The sequence below is a fragment of the Poeciliopsis prolifica genome, unplaced genomic scaffold, assembly GCF_027474105.1.
Source record: "Poeciliopsis prolifica strain line A6 unplaced genomic scaffold, Auburn_PproV2 SCAFFOLD002, whole genome shotgun sequence".
Lineage (NCBI taxonomy): Eukaryota > Metazoa > Chordata > Actinopteri > Cyprinodontiformes > Poeciliidae > Poeciliopsis > Poeciliopsis prolifica.
Genome location: NW_026562377.1, coordinates 3,834,052 through 3,854,371, shown reverse-complemented (window position 1 = coordinate 3,854,371; position 20,320 = coordinate 3,834,052). Strand labels below are relative to the sequence as shown.

The 20,320-nt window shown below is 38.3% G+C and overlaps 2 protein-coding genes across 3 annotated transcripts in view; one reads left to right on the top strand and one right to left on the bottom strand.

Annotated features, from left to right (window-relative positions):
• The first annotated feature begins 1,663 nt into the window (after positions 1–1,663).
• On the top strand, positions 1,664–15,459 carry LOC129369773 (transmembrane protein 125). Of its 2 annotated transcripts, XM_055045396.1 has the most exons (3): positions 1,664–1,895; positions 7,751–8,978; positions 13,197–15,459. In XM_055045396.1, the coding sequence occupies exon 3, from the start codon at positions 13,587–13,589 to the stop codon at positions 14,283–14,285; it is 699 nt and encodes a 232-aa protein (XP_054901371.1). In that variant the 5' UTR covers positions 1,664–1,895; positions 7,751–8,978; positions 13,197–13,586; the 3' UTR covers positions 14,286–15,459. The 2 variants fall into 2 exon arrangements, with proteins under 2 accessions (XP_054901371.1, XP_054901378.1); XM_055045403.1 differs by lacking the exon at positions 7,751–8,978.
• Positions 15,460–18,383: 2,924 nt separating this feature from the next.
• Positions 18,384–20,320, bottom strand: part of ap1m3 (adaptor related protein complex 1 subunit mu 3) — a 31,607-nt gene continuing 29,670 nt past the window's right edge. The window contains exon 12 of the mRNA XM_055058974.1: positions 18,384–20,066. Coding sequence (XP_054914949.1) covers positions 20,044–20,066 — 23 coding nt within the window. The 3' untranslated portion in view covers positions 18,384–20,043. The remainder of the gene's footprint in view (positions 20,067–20,320) is intronic.

Here is a 20,320-nt window from a genome sequence, read left to right as displayed (position 1 = left end):
TCAGAGACACCTTGATCAATGTGCTATATCACACACCAAGATTATTTATCAGCCCAACCAACTGAAATAGAAGGTATTTTCTTTCAAATAAAACAATGAAATGCTGAGAAGACACACAAATTGGTGCTGTGATGCGTGTGATGAACAAACACAATGACAAAAGTGTTTCTGCATCCAGATGCAGTCCCACTTTCACACTTCCCAGATTCTCTTTCACATTCACAATACTGTAACCAACACAAGTACACTAATCAGCTCCTGTAGCTTTGGTCTATAAATAACGGTTTTTCTGCCAGCACATGACAGTTCTGCGGTAGCACCACAATACGTAAGTGACGAACCATGAATGAGGTACTTGATCTAATTTTGGATCACAGCCCTGATAAGGATGGAAATATCAAACTTGAAGAACAAGCACTGCAAGAAAGAAACCTGCTGAAATGCTGAATATGATCCACACTGTTACCACTGGGCTGATGAAGAGGCACAAATAATGCTACATATTCAGAGATGAGTTCACAAACATAAATGCTTTCTGAACCCTATCTTCTACTATCCAAAAGCTCTTAAATTATCACATATTTTATAATAATTTGAAAAACCCATTATGTGTGATTGTATATAAATCTTTGGAAGAGACAGTAAGTTTGCGAATTGTATTGCCTATGAAAGAGCCTTACCAAATATTACTTTGCTCTGTGACTTTCAAACTAAACTTCTATATTATATAAACTAATAAAAGCTATAAAATCTGAACTAATTAAGGAACACAAACCCAGACCAAACCATGAACTTAAAGAAAATGCCATCTTTACCCAAATGAAGGTGAACCTGATCGAAAGGGAATATGTTAAATGCCAATGAAGATATTAATCAGCACAACTTAATATTAACCAGGTGTGAGAAATGATTGTATGCCTTCAAGTGGTCATTTCAAGAACTGCTTGGATAAATGCCATTTTGTAATATTCTTTTTAAGTCAGAGAAATCACTTACTTTACTTTCAGACTTACCTTTATATCCTATTCACATTGTTAAATGCTTCAGTCCTAAGAAAATGAATTTACAATAATTGTACATTTCAGTTAGATTTCAGAGAGAAATTAGCATCTAGATGCTGCTAATCAAATTCACTGAATCTTGTGAAAGTGCTACTTCTAAAATAAAGCAGATTTTGGCATTTGCCACAAAGACTGTAACATATTGATTAATGCTTAAAAATTTTTAATTGCAGTTTTCACTCTTGCACATTATTATATTTCACCTCTGTATTTGTATTGACGTTTCTAAAAAAACGGAATACCAGAGCTAATATTAGTTGGAGGTCATGCATATCCAGTCAGTGTCCAGAGGTTATTGTTTCCACTTTATTATTCCACAGGTGCTGTTACACCTGAGGGGATAATAAAGGATATTTCTATTCCATTCTATTGGCCGACTGATCTATCACAGATGGTCTGGAGTTGTTAAAAAGACTTCTGTTCAATAAATCTGTCCCCCCTCGGGGTTTTATGTGTTATTGGCTCTCGTCACGTGCGGGGCTCCCCGCTAAGACCCGCGGCGGTGCGTCCGTTGATTGGGCGCCTCTTCCTCTCTGTCTCCACCCAGCAGCGTCCCCTGCCGCCGCGCGCCGCCACACCTGCATTAAACGGGGGAAGTCCGTCGATGCGGCGAGCAGGCGAAGGAGAGAAGCTGAGTCTGAGGACGGAGAGCCAACGGAGCCAGCGAGACGGGCACTGCAGCCGCTTGGATCGGAACATCCTGGTCCAAAAGGCTGAAGGTGCTCAGCGAGAAACAGCTGTGGGACTTTGCGGAGCCCACGCATGGCTGAATGTTAAAAAAGGACCTTCACGGCTGAGAAAGGAAGACATCAGACTGACAAACCAAGTGCGCAGGTAAGACTCGTTTAATAATCCAGCATCTCTAAAGAATGGAGCTGTGCTGTTGGGTCCAACTTTTTTCCTTTCTAAATCAAACTTATTCCATTTGGCTGCTTTAAACTTTAATGTCAGTTTTTTACTATCGCATCAGAAGGCTGTTTGAATGTTTTAATTTTGTGTGTAGGCTTGATTAATTATTTAGATAATAAACTTAGCCTTTTAGTCTTTAGTGCGTTTTGTGTGTTATCTATCTTCCCTTTTAGTTTTTATCTTTATTTTGGAAGGAAATTGCTCGTTTCAAATAGGGTCTAGTTATAGCTCATTGTATGATCTTTAAAGTGCTTCAACGTGCTTAGCTGTGTAAAATAAAACCTCAGCAATAACCGTTATGATGATCCTTCTAATCATGGATCACAAAACATTAATTTAACATTGTTACACAAAGTTTGTACTTTGTGGGTGATTTGCCTGACAGGAATAAATATACACAATACAAACTTTTTAAATAATTTCAATAGAAATCTTTCTGATATCTTTCTGATATGGAATGTGGATGGGGTTCCTCTTTCAGCTGAACCTCTGCCTTCTTTTTTAAACTGTGCTGTTCTGTTCCATCAAAACAAGGATACAAAACATGGTGTCAGTAATGAAACACACCCTAACCTTTGCACTGGCAAGGCCTGCAGTCTCAAAGTGCTTACTGTAACGCCAAAATACACTGTATCTCATCAGTTCACAAGGCTACTGTCATATCAGTTTTGCTGCATTGTGGAAAATCCATAAAAACACACATAAAGGAAGTGTTGTTGAAGCTGTATTCAATATTGCAATTGGAACAGGTCGATACATGGTTGCACGGGCATGACCCCCAATGGGCTGCTATTATAGATCGGTCATAATGTTGATGGGAGATTAATCATGACAGGGCAAATGAAGTAGGCTTTACATGCATGCAGTCACCCTGTGTCTTCTGAAAACACTCCTCAGTGCTTGTAAGGTGAGGTCTAATGCTTAAAACACAAGTCAGGCTGAAAGGAACATGTGATAGTCCTCGTTAAGAAACAGCCTGAAGTTAATAAGAAGAGCAGGATGAAAGAAGTGGAGGGGGAAAAAAAAACAAAGTGAGTCAGTAAATGAGTGTGTGTTGACGTTACGAGACCAACATTTGTGTATGTGTGTGTAAGAGGTAGACGTCACATACACCGTGGAAGTAAAGGGGAGATCATGATATGGGATATTATCCTCAAGGGAGTTTTTGCACGTGAACAACGTCAAGCATGTAGGGTGTGGGCAACAGCAGTCATATTGATTGTGCTCACTTCTGTCCCTGGGCAAATTACAAGGCTACTAATAAACATAATCAGTTTCATAAAATCCTGCAACAGACTACAATGGCTTTTTTTTTTTAAAGATTTTCTCCTAAATTAGTTCCATCATCACTTAGGTTATGCAGTGTTAGCATTTTGTTACCCTTGAAAAACCCAGAAAATACTTATAACATTATTTGTTTGGATAAATAAAGTATTTGCTTAATTTTAGGCATAGTGAATTATTTCAAAATTAAAGCCTTAGCAAGAAAGAACATAAACAACTCACAGTCTGCTAATTAGTAAGTGACCTGCCCCAGTGAAAAGCATGGCCACATGATGAGAATATCACTACCATGTTTCATTGTTCAGTGTTTTCTTTTAAACATATATGTTTTTATTTTTCTATTTCTACACCACACACTTTGTATTTAAACCACAAAGCTTAACTTTGATCCGGTGTAACAAGAGCACTTTCTTCCATATGTTTGCACCGCCTTCCGTCTGACTTGTTTCCTTTTTTCAACAATTGAACAAGCTTACAGCTTTTCAATAAACTGAATGAAGCGAATTACAAATAGCTCTGTTATCCACAGTTTCACTCACCTAGAATTTTACCTTTGGGGTTTCAATAATGATAACAGAAAGTGATTTCTCTAAAAATTATTCCCATTTTCTCCCTTTTAAAAATCAAAACTGCACGTTAATTAAAGAACATAGTCAGTTTTAATTATACCAGTCCAATTTTGACAGATTTTTTTATACTGCAGTTATCTTGCTTATGTCAGCGTAACTTCATCCAGATGCCAGAAAAAAAAAGCTTTCAGTAATCTTTTTGGGATTTTAGAACCCAAACTGAAATAAGATAAAGTTTTCAAATTTCAGCCTGTGCTGTTTTTGAAGAATATTCGTTAACAGTAGAATAATCCAGTTAACAAAGAAGCTCCTGTAGAAGACTGTATTACTGAGGTATGTTAGAAACCTCTGACTGAAGGCAGTTGTTGTATATCATTGTCATGAGCAGACTCATCAGGGTTTTTCGTAATGTTCTTCATTTTATGACGTAATCTCCAAAGGTTCTACAGTAGTCCCCTGAACAGAAGCAGGATTCTTTATCACCCCATTTACTCTTTTGAAGTCACTGCCTGTGATGCTCTTATCCCAACAGATGATGGTAGAAGATTTCAAAAGATATGCAAAATCTTGCTCTAAACATTTCCAATAGAAATGTTTGATTTTAGGAAAAAAAGCAGTATTTCACCCATAATCAGCTGCAAAGTGGCAGAAGGAGACTTGCATGTTAATTGGGGAATTTATTGCTGTTCTAATATTCACAGCTGTGCATGGCCATAGGGAACAACTGGCTGGTCTGCGTTTTTATCTTTTAGATTTTTCTTTTAAATTGAGAGTAACTGAGACATCCATTGGGTCTATGTACCGCGAGTTATATGCATTACTCTGTTCTTTACTGGTGGTTTAAAAAGAGTCTGTTGTATAATTATATATCAGTCACATTGCCACTGTATCAACCTGCGTCTTCTTCAGTTCAAATATCAAAGACCAACCTCTAAATCCAACTTTATGATTATCAGTCGTTTAAGTGTATTTATGGTCATTTAGTTTGTTTGCAAGTTTGTACTTTTTGATCATTTTGTACCCAGAATTGTTCTGGATACCAAAGGAGTTTTTTGTTACCAGCTGTGCACCAATGTGTACCAGCCTTAAGGATGCTCCATATTAACTATCTATGATATAAGGTACTATTTAATAATCTGGTCACATGCAAGTGCTAGGAAAAGGGGTTATGTGACCCATATGAATTATATCTGTCTGCAGACAGTCATCCAAAGTTATTTTGGGTTGATCAGGGCTCCTAATCTCTCATAATTAGATTAGAGTCTGCTGATCCAAACAAGGATTGAAATCACAGTGAATGGACATTGGGTTTAATATCAAATATTCAGCAAATGATATACAAAAGATTACATTCTTAACAAGATTAAACCTTTTTAATGATTTTTATGATCTTTTTTCGACACTAGTGTCATTTATTGAATAGTAAATAGAGTGGAGAGAGAGGAGGAACACATGCAGCAAACAGTCTGAAACCAGGAATCGAACCCAGGATAACGACGTCAAGGACTGTAGCCGCTGCACATGGTGTTCACGCTCTACCAACTGAACCACCCAATGCCCCTGATTATTTATCCCCTGATTATTAATCATCATACCTCACTATCAACACAAATAAACTGATTATGCAATTGTTAAGTACATAGGTATAATTTGGCTCAGGTACAGGTACAAAATGAAAGGCTGGAAATTTTAGTGGATTCATCCACATTGGGTGTATTGTGAAAAGAACAAAAGCATAGTTTTTCTTTTAATTCTTAATAGGCACAATTTGCTGTCATGAAAGCTACACATAAAGTTTTGCTTCTGCTATTTTGACGGGAAAACAAAAATGTACATTATGCATTTAACAATGCCCTGTCATTGTGCAAAGAAAACAGGGGGAGGATGGTTGCCAGGGTGTATACACAGATTTCCTCCCTCTGCCTCAAAACATATTTGGCCAGTTTACTGTGAAGTGAGGGTGTGCCTATGAGTGTCTGCCTCTGTGAATACCTTTCTGATTGACTGATCCTTGCTTTACTTTACCTTGTGCCTGATGACAGCATCTTTGGCCACGAAAAACATAATAAAGGTACACAGAACGTATGACATGACCTCCAGACAGCACAGTACTGAATCAGATAGTGTTAGACTTTATCTTTATCAACAGAAACTGACAGTCTTCTTATGTTAAACTGATACAAATTTATATAAGCAGTCTTACTTTTTTAAAAACCTAGGCTTTTACTGGTGACATTCATTTCTGTAAGACCTTACTGAGGTAGAACAGATAATGTTGACACAGGAAAACAGTTGTTTATGTTAGCATATATTATTCCACAAGGGCATTTGAGTCATACAATCTCTTGCTTGGATCCAGATGAGGATCTGTGGCAGTGGCAGGCAATCTTACCTCCCCCATCTACTCACCTTGTCTGCTGCACCAAAACTCCAACAAGCAGCACAAACGAGAAACATCGAGTGGCCACTGCGAGGAGGCCTGGTGATGAGACAGAGGCGCACAGGAGCAGGTGCCTATAGCTGCAGCTCTATGCCAGAGAAGTAGGTGTAGGAGGGAAAAAAGATGGAGATAAATATGTGTTTGTGTTTTCATGTAGTTAGTGTGTCAGTAGGAAAAGTCGTTAGCTTTATGGGCTGCTCAGAGGCTGTTCTTAACCCAAAATTGATCAAATATCTTAGTCAGTAAATGTCTCAATTAATCTGGCTGAGACAATTGTGTAAATGGGAAGTTTAAAATATAATAAAATTTCACAAAAGTCTGTATTCACACAGGTAGCCCCATTAAATTGTCCCATGAAAGATAAAATGGTTTGCTGAAATTCAGACTCTGGCTTTATAAAGTGCAACAGAGGTTGATAGGAATACATATCTGGTGCTAAACAAAAAACAAACTAGCAATAAAAACATTTGAACTCATGATGCAATATGATGGGTTAACGTGTCACTCACCTATTAGGATCTGCATCCCTACAGAATCTCAGATTTTACATCATCCATCCTAAAAGTTAAGATATTTTCCATAAAGGTTATTAAAGAAGTGGAACAAAATACACTGGTACTGAGTTTGTGATATGCCTCTTTGGTGTTTTCTACCACTGTCATTTAAGTCTTTTACTGCCCACATGTGTTTATAGTTGGGGAGAGAGGAGTGAACCTTCAATAATGCTTAAAATCTGATTTGATAAAAAACATTTGCTTTGTGGCCAACTATTTAAATGTAGAAACAGAATGTAGAGACATGACATTGCCAGCTGGCAGAATGAGAAATCTATTAGTCTAAACAACAAAACAGGTGAAAAACAACATCCATTTGTACTTAAAATAAGCCTTAAGCATAGCGACTTCAGGATTTCCTGGGTAACACATTTTCATAGTGAAACCTTAAACCACTACAGGGACTGGATGGCACTTCACTAGACAGACCTGACTTTGTTCAAAAGTATTATATTTTAATTCCCATCGATCTCATGACAGGAAACCCTGCTACATCCCAAATACTCTACTATATAACTTGTATTATATACACTTATTGTTTTGCAAGTTTTCAAAAATACTTTTAAAGTTTTAATGATCAGTAGTTGTCAAACCTTCTAAAGGTTTTTCAAGTTTTCCGCAGACTACGCCGAGTTGTTTCCCATGTTCAAACTTTTGTTGGTTCTTTATCAAAGTATTAGTTTAAGGGTGTTCACATTTATGCAACCAGGTTATTGAATTTCTAAATGAAGAACTCATTAATAGTTGTGACATATAAGACAAAATACTTTCTAAAACAATTTGTGTAACACTCAAATACAAAGTCCTGTTTGTATCATGTGGGTGTGTACCCTTTCTACTGCAGATGGGATGTTAGATGCAACCTCAGAGTCAGTTACAGAACAGAAGGTCCTGTTTTGGTAAAAAGTATTTCTGTCTTTCTGCCTCTTTTAGGTTTTCTTTTGTGATTCCTGACAGAGAGGACAGTGACACTGACTCGGCCATTGTCTCTGCACCGTTTCCGGATAGAGTGAGGCTCCCTGAGGTCCTCGCCTGTCCATTGTATCAGAAGAGAGAAAAAAAGAAAAGTCCAGCTTGTCTACATAAAGACCTATTCAGCATCATTGCTCTTGGTCGACAAGAACAGAATCCACCCAGAAAAGCAGTGTCCTTAGCCCCAAGCAATTCCCTTCATCCTTAGCCCCTTCTTCTCAAACCGCTTTACACCTATTCCTCCCCCTCAGCCTCAATCCACTTCCCAGCCTTATCCCCCATTTGAAGTCCCACATGACAGCTCAAAAACATCCGTTACCCTACCAATCCACACGAGCCTCCTCTCCCTCAAGCCCCTGTGGCTCTTGGCACCAGTGCCCATCACATAGACAGATGGAGCCAACCCTGACCCCTCTCTTCGCCCATGGGGACGCCAAGAGATTCAACGCCTGAGTAAAGGAGAGGGGCGGGGGTTGGAGTGAGAGTGAGCGTGAAGAAAAGGAACAGGAAAAGCAGGAGAGCATCACACTGTCACCGCGGCAACACATCACACAATCTCCTGTGGACTCCCCATCAGCTGTAGTCGATGCTCTTGGATAAAATCACGCGCAGTGGGAAGTTCAGCCCATGTTTTCCCCTTGGCATGTTTTTACTTTGGGTGTTGGACAGAAAAATCTTGCTCTAGCTGGTTTTTTGTCTGGGCAAGACGTCATCAAAATACTTGATGAGGAAACCAAAGATATAGGAGGAAAACCATTTTTCTATGACATACAGACTGAACACTAATTTTAGATAGAAGCGAGCACCAAATGGAAACGGACTGAGAGAACTGAGTCAATAATTTGTTTCACCTGAGGAAACCAGAAGAAAGAAATCTTGTGGGACTTCACACACTGTGGGTGTGCTTTTCCCTCCTGTTACCTGTGACATTCATGTATGCGATACATGGCTATTAACTTTGCACAGGAGCATTATCAGATTCATTTTCCTGATGCCAAACTTTGCCTGATTGGATCCTGTTTTGTACGTTTCTCTGCAAATGATCAGGACTCAGATGAACATGCAATGCCAGGCAACCAATTTTAAGAGAGCCACGTTCCACAATAAATGAAGTACTAATAGCCAGTGAAATGAATCCAGCTGGCCAACATAACAGAGAGGGGAATACCGGCATCCCAAAGCTTCCCAGGTAATTGGAGTGCAGTATACATGTTTTACTCTGAGGCACAACTCCTCTGATGACCTAGTAGACTGGAAACAGAGGGGATGCAGAGAAAAGGAGGCAGAATGATACTCTGTGTACAGGGTTTACAGTTACAATGTCTTTTGAGAGTTGTCGTCTTTACTCTCTGTGAATTAGCATAACAAAAACTGTTAGGCTATTAATGAGTATCTGACTTTTTTCACTTCAGTTTATACTGAAGCATCTGGAACACATTTATTATTCCTGTCAGCTAAGAGACAAACATTTTTAGAAATTACGTCTTTTAGCATCAGTCATTTAATCACAAGTTTTGAGGTGTGCAGTTTTCTACTGATTTTTAATAGTTTAAGAGCGGACTAATTTGAGTACAAGGCAAATGAGGATGGAGCCAAAGCTGCCAAAAACGATGACATTACATTGAAAATCTGATGTTGAGCAAAAATGCTTAACACAAATTACTAAAGCCCACGTTTCTAAAGAGAAACATTCTCTCCCCATGCACCTCCTTTCTTTACACAAACGGTCGCTCCTCGATGGAATGATCTGTGAAACTTGCAGATGTCACCGCTGCTACTGGTCTGATCCAGGACAGTGATGAGTCTGCATACAGACAGGAAGTGGATCAGCTTGTCCAGGGAACAACACATTTCAAATAGACTGTTTTTGGAAGGATGAGGAAATGTCTCTTCCCCCATTTATTTTTAATAATTTCACTTAGAAGAGCTTACTTGAAATTATTCAACACATTTCCATTGGGAAGCAATTTTTTGTAGGTGTAACAGAGATAAAAATGTGTGTGTGTGTATGTATTATATGAAGGTTACATAGGGAAATAATTTTATTTCCTTTTTAGAAGTATTGGTTGCACACATGCAATATGTGTGCTCATCTTCCATGCATGGTTTAAATCCTAAATATGATAGCATTGTCTCTTTAGTCAGATTGTTTGAGTTGTTAGTTCACCGTTACATCAACAAAACAAATAAATAGCTGAAATGCTGTGGATTAAAACTGACAAAAAAAATAACTACTAAGATGTGAAGTTCTCACTTTTAGCATTAAGGTATCTTTAAGCATCAGTTATTTTGTTAAATGCATTTAAAATAATTGACATTTATCTGTGTCATTATAGTCACAATGTTAGGTAAAATCTTTGCAATATAAGAAATGTCAAACAGATCAAGAAATGTATCTCTAAGAATCTGGCTACATCCTTTTTAATATATCTAATGGTAATAAAACAATCATATAACTGTACGTCTGTGAAGATATTCTGTAAGACGTCGTTTGGGAAAATATAATAATACACTTATCATACATTTATCATACAATTTGACATACTGCTTGTTTGTCTTTGTTTTTCAGGTTATTTTGTTTCACAGGAGATTTGTTACTGCTTTCCTCACCGTATTTTAAGTTCTTATCAGATGTGTCAAACAGGAATGCCTATTACTCTTCTGGAACCTAGAATGAACTAAACTAAAAACCTCAACTCCTTGTAGCAATGCTCAAATGAGCCCAGCACAGACATGTTTAGACGTCTCGGTCCCATAGTTTTTTAATTCTTTGCTTCTCTGTATCAGCTTTCTGCTTCTTTAAAGTAGGTCAGGGAAGCAGTGAGTCAGTGCTTTTCTACTGATATTTATGACACCAATCTGACACAGCTGATATGACAGAGTTTAGAGGTCACATTATGGATAAAAGCAGAAAAGCAGACAGAGGCCAGCAGTTGTGCTTCTCTGTGTGTCTGTGGTGAAGAGATTGTGGCCAACACAACACAAGATATAGTTGTGTCATTAAGGGTTCGATTTTATCTTATGATCTTTGTTGCATACCATTGCCTCTGGTTCAGTCATCCGGTGGCTTCTCTGCTTTATGTTTCTCGGGGCTCTTGAAGGAAATAAAAACAATATTTCATGAAACGGTGCAGCATAAATCAAGGAGGCTCAGTAAAAGTTAGCTGTACATAGTGCTTCAGTATAAAGGATGGTTCTTCTCAGCTTTACACCTTGGGTGGCTCAACCTTTCAGACAGTAGAAAAAAAAAAAAACACGCACACATACAACTCAATTATGGTGCTATTTCTGTGGCCTTACCTGTCACTGACACTGAGCTGAAACCAGCTGGGATTAATTAGTGACTCACAAACACACTCACACACATGACTTACACACCAAATGTATCTTCATTTATGTCTTTCTTTGACAAACACAATGCAGTCACTGCACACAAGTAATAAAGCGACGCTACATTCATATTGTCACCTTTCGCTATTCATTTACAACTGTTGGCAGCTATAAACACACACAAGGCATGCATGTGTTTTTAGCCTAATTATTCATCAGACACAGGATGTGAAGAGCTTCCAGGACAGCTTGTTGCCAATAAACACCTCCCACCCCCTGCTCTGCTGTAATTACCTCACTCTTCCTTTCACACCTTGGTTATGCGCCCTATATCTCCCCATGTCAGGTTGCTATTGCTCTGCATCAGCGCAATGTAACACCTGTCCAATCTCACATTTAGCATTTTGGGTGTTTTTTTGTCAATTATTCTCCCCTCAAAAAGTCAGAAAATAAATGTGTTTGGTTCCAATATGGTTCTCTCAAAAATGGAGTAAAAAAAAAACAAAAAAACCCCTCAAATTTTAAAACTGAAAGCAAGATCATGTTTTGTTTACTCAGACTGTTATAGATTTTTGTTTGCCAGAGCGACATTTGTGTTTGTGAGATCAACAACTGGCGAGGACAAGCTGTAACTCCTGTCAGCTTACGTCGGCGCGCACAGACCCATGCTGCGCACCAGTGACTTTGATGGAAACAGAGCCGCTGACAGGTTTTTAAAGGCAAGCTGTTGACTGCCATAACCTTGTGGCTGTTTAGTCTTCCAGTGTGTACTGTTTGTGTTAACATGATTTTGATAAGGGGCTTGGATAAGGTTACAAATAACGTCGCAGAGGCAGAATTTGCAGAGCATCAGGGAAATGACAAAAGGAGAGAAGATGGGATTGAATATGTGGGGTCATATATAAGGATCATAATCTAATCCCTCATATAAGGCATTGGGAATGCACATAAGATATTAAGGCTCAGCTGGTATTCTTGCATGAGTTTGTGTTTGGAAAAAAAAAAAAAACTAAAAAAAAGTAGTTTATATATTAACTCCAGAATTTCATCTGTGTCTTTAAACACAAATTGTTTATTCCATAGGAAGCTGATCCTTCTTTTTACCGAGCCGCCGCCGTGGTGGCAGCTCATTACCATAGTGATAATGAGAAATAGAAAAGGTTGCTGGAGTCAGCACAAGTTTGTGTTTCCTTTTATTTATTTATTTTTTTCACACAGTCTGAACTCGAAGTTTGAGTGTTCAGAAAAACTGCACGAGAATCCTGTCGTAATGTTATGTGATAAACATGATGACCTATGTTGATCCCAACACCTTATACAGTGTGTTGGGACAGGATGATGATATCTAAATCTCCAATGATTTCTAATAAAAATCCATACTAAAGGATCTATAGATCCAAACTATATGTTGATTTCTTTAATAGTACGCCATCAGAAAGCTTTTTCTGCCTAACAGCTATAAACCCTCAATACAGCAAAAATAAAATAATAAATATAAGATGAGCCTTATGTGAGAAGATTTGTGATGGAGAATCTGGAGAAAACCTTTACTAATTTTACTCAGAGGTGCCAGTGTGCTGGGAGAACAACTGACCAACTGAGATGTCAATCATGCAGTGTGCAAAATATTTTATTCAAATACTGTTGATCTGTTTCGTCTGTTTCATGAAAGAAATCCACAATTTTACGATCTGCAAAGAAATGAGGCTGAAAGTTTTCCTTTACTCAGCATATAATGATAAAGATTCTATATCATGTGCCGACCAGACACTTTTACGAACTGTTGTTTTTTCAGTGGAGCTTTAATACTTCAAACTCTAACCTGATTTAAGATTTTGTGCATATTTAGGCATTTTAGTAAAGTGCCTCTCTGCATGGGCTTGGTGGGGAAGAAAAATGGAGGAGCACTGGATCTATTTCTGTGCAGTGATTTATTGTCTGGTTAGGAACAGAATAAATGTACCCAGTCAGTCATTGCAGCGTGCTTGCCACAGATCTCAGAATCAGTGGCAGAAAGGGCACCCATGAGAAAATAAACCCCACACACTACTGAATATATGTCTGTCTTATCTTCCAGGTGACTGCTGCCGCCGTGGAGGGACAAACTAAAAATTCTGCTGCTGCTGCCCGGATTCTTTGCTTTGAATATTGATGCACTAAAGGACAATTTGTATCCACTGGCTGTGGGCTATAAAGATTTTCATTCACACAGAGGCAACCGACCTAAGATGACTTTCTGGGACCTTTTTGTACACACCGGTGCCGATAAGGTCCAAATACACTGGGCTTAGAGGAGGCTTACAAATCCTGTAGAGTTTTAGATTTCCACCTTTAGAATTAGGAATATTTTATTTAAATCATCTGGAATCTTCTTTTGTTTTTGCCACCGAGAAATCTGATAAAAGACCAAGGTCTTTGGTGGATTCTGCTGTCGTCCATATTCAGCAGGTTGGGAGGGGGTAGCAGGATGCCAGAGTTGGACAACTTTTCTCCTCAGAATGAAGACAGAAGCCCAGATCTGGGCCTTAACGGTCCAGCGGACCCAGCCCAAATTCAGCACAGCATCCTTGAGGAGCAGGTGGAGCTGTGGTGGTTCAGAGACCCTGGGCGGTCTTTACTTTGCTACTGTGTCTCGGTGCTCCTAATCCTGGGCTGCGGACTTGGAGGCGTCGGCCTTCTCTCCACCACCACCAGCGTATCGAGCGAATGGCGGCTCGGCGCCGGCACGGCCCTGTGCTTGTTGGCCCTGGGTGTCCTGCTCAAGCAGCTGCTCAGCTCGGCCGTGCAGGACATGAACTGCGTCCGCAGTCGACATCAGATAGACATGCTGAAGAGCGGCGGCTTGTCCGACATCTTGGTGGTTCTGATCACTGGGATGTCGCTGTTGATTTGTGGAGGCGTTCTCCTGCATTTGGCGCTGGTTCACCATATGCCGAAGCCGGGCCAAGCCCTCAATGACATGTACATTTCTGGAATGGTTTTGCTGGTGGGTGGAGGAGGTGCCGTCGTTGGCGTTGGAATATACACGGTGGTGGCTGTCCTGCTGGGGAGGTCGAGGCACGGACGGAGACTTGTAGATCGAGTTCTCAATGTGTTTACTGTGTCTGGACACATGGACCACCACGCTCGCAGGGAGACCGCCTCCAGCTTGGCCAACCTCATATGAGGTCTGACTGCAGTGAAGCCATGTTGGATGGCTCCTCTTCCAACTTTATTGGAGAAAATTTAACCTGAACTATCAAAGGATTTACAAAAAAAAAAAACAAGATTCATTATTTTCTTCATTCAAATGTGCATGAAAGAAAAATGAAAACATTTGGGAAATTTAATGAAGCCAATGGATTACAGAGTAAAGATCAAATATTTTATAACAGTGAAGCACAATGATGACAATAATACAAATAATACAGTTGAAATTAGTTATTTACATACACTGTATAAAAAGACATAACTATTTTATGTCATCGTAAGTCAGCTAAGACAACATTATTCATGTTTTTCTTGTTGCGTTTATCAAAGTCAGAAGTTCAAAAGGAACTTTAAACAATTTGAGAAATTATTTCATGGCTTTGGAAGCATCACAAGATTGAATAAAAACAAGACAACAGCTAAAACCTGGTGTGACATTGTGGACAATGAATGGAAATTTGTCAAAATATCAGGAAAAGAATGGGCCGCCCTGTCTGGTTTACACGTTTGGTACCATTTACTAGTTACAAAGTGATCATGACGATATTCTGGAACGGCCATCGTACGCTCCTGATTTTAATCCCATTATAAGTCACCCAGAATGTTTGAGACAACTTATTTGTGGTAAAAGAAAATTGTACCAAATACCATGGAAATCTACATAAACCTCTGATATAAACAAAGTAAAAAAAAAAAAAAACAATGTTTAAATAATATGGAAATGAGCAAAACAAAATTATTTCAGTTATTCTTATTTGGAAGATATTGATCTGCTTTAATGTCAGTGAGAAAAAAATGGTTATGTATCTTTTTATACAGAGTAGCTACATATCTGGTTGGGACTGTACATACTTGTATATTAATATTGTTGAAAACATTTAAAGTGTATGAAATCTGGCCTTTAATTCTGTTTATTTATGTATAGAATCTCTGCCAACATTGGTACAACTGATGAGAAGTTGGTGTTATGAAGAGCATCAACTTAAAGTAGAAAGGGGACATTTTTTTAATAAGAGGATGAATGTTATTTTAAGTGATTCTGAATATTCAGAGAGAATACAAAAATTTACAGTTCAGCACGTTGCAACTGTGGCAGCAGCTGTTGCTATGAGCAGCAGCTAAATGGATTGTAATAAATGTCTTAAAAGTAACATCTGCTTGTTTAAAGGGTCCGTTTTATTTTGCAGGTATTGCATTCAACATTATGCTAATTCACATCAAAAACTATTCATCAGACCCCTGGACAAAACCTTTGACTAATATCAGCTCAATAATAGGTAATTGTTCAAGATAAAAACACAATCTGGAATACAAATGGGAGAAAAAAGTATGGGGAGATTTTCAATGGAAAGTGGTGATTATGAATGTTTTTCAAGCTCTTGTTTATTCAGAACAACACTCAATGACATGAATTTAGTTCTTCTTCTGGCTGCGTGGTTCTTCTTCCAGGGTGAAATGTTCACACATTATGCAAGTTTATTTGTGAAGATGCATTTGTATTTATTGTAAATTTTCTCTGCTTCAAAAAAACAAAAACTGGATCATGTCACAAGTGATCTCTTTGAAACTTTGTCTTAGGCCCTAGTTTTTTTGTTGTTGCTTTCTTTATGTTTTTCCAATAGGAATGATTGAAAGCCATAGGAATATCTGTTATCATCTCTGTTCTAATGACATCTACATTAGCTGAGATATTCTTTTAGGATGTTTGGATTTCACTTTTTTTTCTAATAGCTGAGATAATATAAGTAATGGTTATATGGTCATTCTTCCCAGCTGACAGATGAGACTGAAATTATCACTCCCACTGCCACAACATCTCTGGTTCATCTCAGAAATCTGTGTTTTTTAACAGCATAATGTCACATCATTCAAAATGCCGTATTTAAGACATCATTGGAAAATCTTCCTAACACTGGTAATCTCTCTATGCTGTACAGAAGGTTAGATGGTTGATACTTTGAGTGTCTCATAAGACAATGATCTCCAACACACATTTTGAAAAAACTAAAAATGTTCTTAAATGTCAGTCTTGTGCCAGAAAACTAACCAGCAGTGGTCAAATATCCAGCCAGAATAATACCAAAGCCTTGGGGATGGCTACAAACACAAAAATGTCAGAAAGCCTCTGAGGTTGTTGGGACAACAACGTCACACTTTGAACGTCAGAGCTGAAAATGCATCATTAAAAGTCCAACATAATATGGTGTGCTTGTAAACATCTGACCAGAATTCTTTACTTTAGTGGAACATCCTTCCAAGTGAAGTTTCAGAACTGAATTGGATAGACAGATTGGGGCCTCATCTGCAGTAATGAGGTCTGTTTAGTAAAAGAAAGAAAAGAGCTGAAAAGCAGAGATGCTTTGATAAACAGGATTTTTTTTTTCTTGAAAAACTATTTTACTTTTGTTAAAAGTTTGACAAGTCGTTCAGTTTTATTTAATCTCAGATAAACAACAAATTTTCATTGTTTTTCATCCAAGTGTTCATGCTGATCATGCCGCTTTGTTGTCTGAACACAAACACACATCTTGCTTCCTTGAGACAAACAGGGTCAAACAGTTTGCCATTGTTGGTGAGATGACAGACAGCAGACTGAAAGAACAATGCACAAGGCCATAATCTTTAGGGGCTGGTGTAGGCTAGTACCACTGATCACAACAAACAAAATAAAAGCTGTTGTGATTTTTGCTTGTATAAAATGTGTCCAGCGATGGCAATCACCCCCAGATGAGATGAAGAAATTAAAAGAGAAATTTATTTTACAAATAAAAAAAAACAAATACGGTACTCAAACATAATATTCAGAAAATGTTGACATTGTAAAGTGTTGTTCAGTTGCATCATTTTTGCTTTAAAATCTACTTCTACATGAACTTGGATGGAATTTTGGGGGAACACTCACTTGTGTTTGTAAGACCCAATAACTCAATGCATTTAAGGATAGAAAGTAAGCTATAAAGCACGGGAAAGTCCCAGCAGACCCGACTGATAAAACGGTGGTAAAGTATAGACCCTGACAAGAGCAAAAGAGAATTTAAAAAGCTTCTGGCAATCCCTGGAGCTCAGTGGCCTCAATAATTGTTAATTGGAAAAAGTGTAGAGGCACCTCCGTTCATCGGAGATTCAAATGGATGGCTCGGCTGAGCAACCAACCAGAAAAGGACTTAAAGCAAGAAGAAAAAGTCCGTCTGTTCTGATTAGTCACAACCAGTAGACAACAGAGCTCCAAGGACAACACACACATAAATCCAACGCTGACCCTGTATCTTGCATTTCTGTGACTTTAATGACTCAGAGACAAAGAAATAAAACCCTCTAAGATATTTATGGACAATCTCATAGTAAACTGATAGTGGGTGAAAAAAAATTTACAAAGTCAAACTCAAGGCCTTTTCAAACTGGTTGTGATGACATGGTGTACCTATAAAACTGCCACTGCAGTAGCTAACTCACTCAGATAGGAGTCTGGCAGCCCCACATCGGTGTGTGCTTTCACAGGAGCACAAGCTGACAGACAATAGCATCATTAGTAAGAGTTGTGTGTTGCCTGCACACCCCCCACAGCACACATACAAACCAATACCTGTGACTGCATCTCAGAGGTCTTCGTGTTGTTAGCGTGATTCAGATGCACAAAGACAGATTTGGACTTTTTAGATGCTTTTACAGAGTTTCTGAATGCATAAATAACCACTGTCCAAAATCTTTAAATGGTATCTGGAGCAAAATCCATGGAAAGGAGAGCTGGTTGAAGACTTCTGCACATTACTGTTGGACTGACAAACATCCCTAAAGTGCAGGATGGCGGAGCTACAATAAGTCTAGGACACTCGTATTTTTCAGGGCTGACAGGGATGAATACATACATATACTGAGAGGCACTTAAAGAAAATAATCATCTGGCTGTTTTTGAGTGGCCCATTTCTTCAGTTTGACAAAGCTCAAAAGTCTCTGCCAGACAGAAAGAAATAAACTGCCAAATCCAGGTGTGCAAATCTGCTCAGAATAGAAAACATAAATCTGCATCTGATGGCAAAACAGCGTTCAACAATGCGATGAATGATTGAGAGAGCGGTGAAGACGTCTAAGAAAATATGCTATTACTTTCTGAATTAGAATGAAACAATATGGTTCTAAAGAACATGTTTTACCAATGGATAAAAGGTGTGACATAAATACATTGAGTTGCAAATGGTTCAATGGAAGATCGTCTTATAATTATATTAGTCAATTTCTAACATTGTTTGCAAAGTAGGAGTGGGTCTGGTAAAAAGCAAGGAAGCAAACTTTCAAGACTAGTTACAAAATTTTTTTTATTTCCAAATATATCCCTTTGTTTCCTATGGACAAGCAGTTGATAAATAAACCAGACAATATCACACACTTAAAAAAAAAAAAAAAGGTCCACTTATGTTTGTTCTGATCCAAGATGCAGGATTGATTGCAATAGAGGCCCTTAAAAATATTCTAAAGCCAACTGTTTAAAATCTATAAAAGAGAGTGAGTTTTAAGTATCACAAACGGGTCCAAAAATAGCGTAAAAGCCAGATGTCAAAAGACAGCAAAAGAAAACTACTGGTAAGAGTTAAAAGTTTACAAAGTCAATACTTTGTGAAGTAAAAAAAAAAAGCTATTCTACCATAGCCCTTCCCGTCACATTGTTCAGACTTCTTAACCCATTTGTTCTTTGATGCTCGAATCCAAACTGGATAAAATAATGCTGCGTAAACAAGAGATAAGATCAAGATATATATATATATATATATATATTTATCATGCTTCTTCCTGGAGAGTTTCAAAGCTGTAAAGCAGATTTCAACAGCAGGAACAAGGTTATAACCTCAGTCAGTGGGTTTTATCTCACAGTCAATACCTCTGACAATATTGTGCCTTATTAATCATTGACCTGGTTGCTGGTGTTGGTTTCAGTGCACTGAGGATTATGTTCACAGTGCCTGTGGTGATGGCAGACATTTTCAGGGCCCTGAACTAGTATTGCGGTTCAGGCAGAATATATATCAGAGATAAAACTGTATCACAGTGATGTTTCAAAGTGATCGAAATATTAATGACAAAAAATATGGGGAATGGGAATTTTGACAGTTTAATGAGCCGACTGATTTAAAGCTGTGGTTACGATCCTGCATAAAGCAACAAGGTAATGTTCTCCACTGAAGAAGAGAAATTGGAAGCACATGGCACATTTTAAATTGATCATATCACAAATCTCCATTATCTATGTCCCTCTTAGAAATAAAAATCTGCTTTAGCTCAGAGTTGCTACTCCTCCATGCACTCAGTTAATTTACGTTATACATACGAAACATCACATCATGAGTAACACTTAAAATGTCAAGTTCTTACTAAAATTGTACGCTAAACCAACAGAAATATGACATTAAACGTGGACGAGCAGAAGTGTGAACCAAAGTTGTTAATTTATTATTCATGTAATAAAAACGTTTCGCTAGAGTCCTGGAAAACCTTTCGATGAAATGCAGGTCAGAGGTGATGAAACACTTCTTCCATCTTTGAAGATTGTAAATGCAGAAGACATGACTTCCAGTTATCATTTACAGTGACCATTTACAGTGGGGGGAAAATGTTCAGATGTCCTCCTGCTCTTGTCCTCAGCTGTCGTTTCCTGACTCCAAGCTGGAGAAATGGAGACAGAGGAGATGGAGACAGGCAGAAGGAGAAACTACTCATTCGTCTAGCAGCAGCAGCTGTGCCCTTTAGTTCGTCCGGAGCTGGTAATCTGCCAAGAAATGTAACAGTGGAGCATTAACGCCGTTCCCGCATCACCCCAAATAGTGGCATCAGAAGTGCTATCAAAGTAGGTCCATTCCAATAAATCATATTTTAAATATCTGATAAAAGTTTAAATGAAGTGAAGTGAAGGTTGTTTCCCAAATAAAATATAAATATCACATTAAGTCACATTTATTGTGAAAAATCAGATCATCTAAACCTCCAGTGAATACTTTTTCAGCATCAGAACTGAAGTGAGTA

Bases quoted from the DNA above. Each gene is read 5' to 3' on its own strand.
- LOC129369773 (XM_055045403.1), top strand. From the start codon at position 13,587: ATGCCAGAGTTGGACAACTTTTCTCCTCAGAATGAAGACAGAAGCCCA.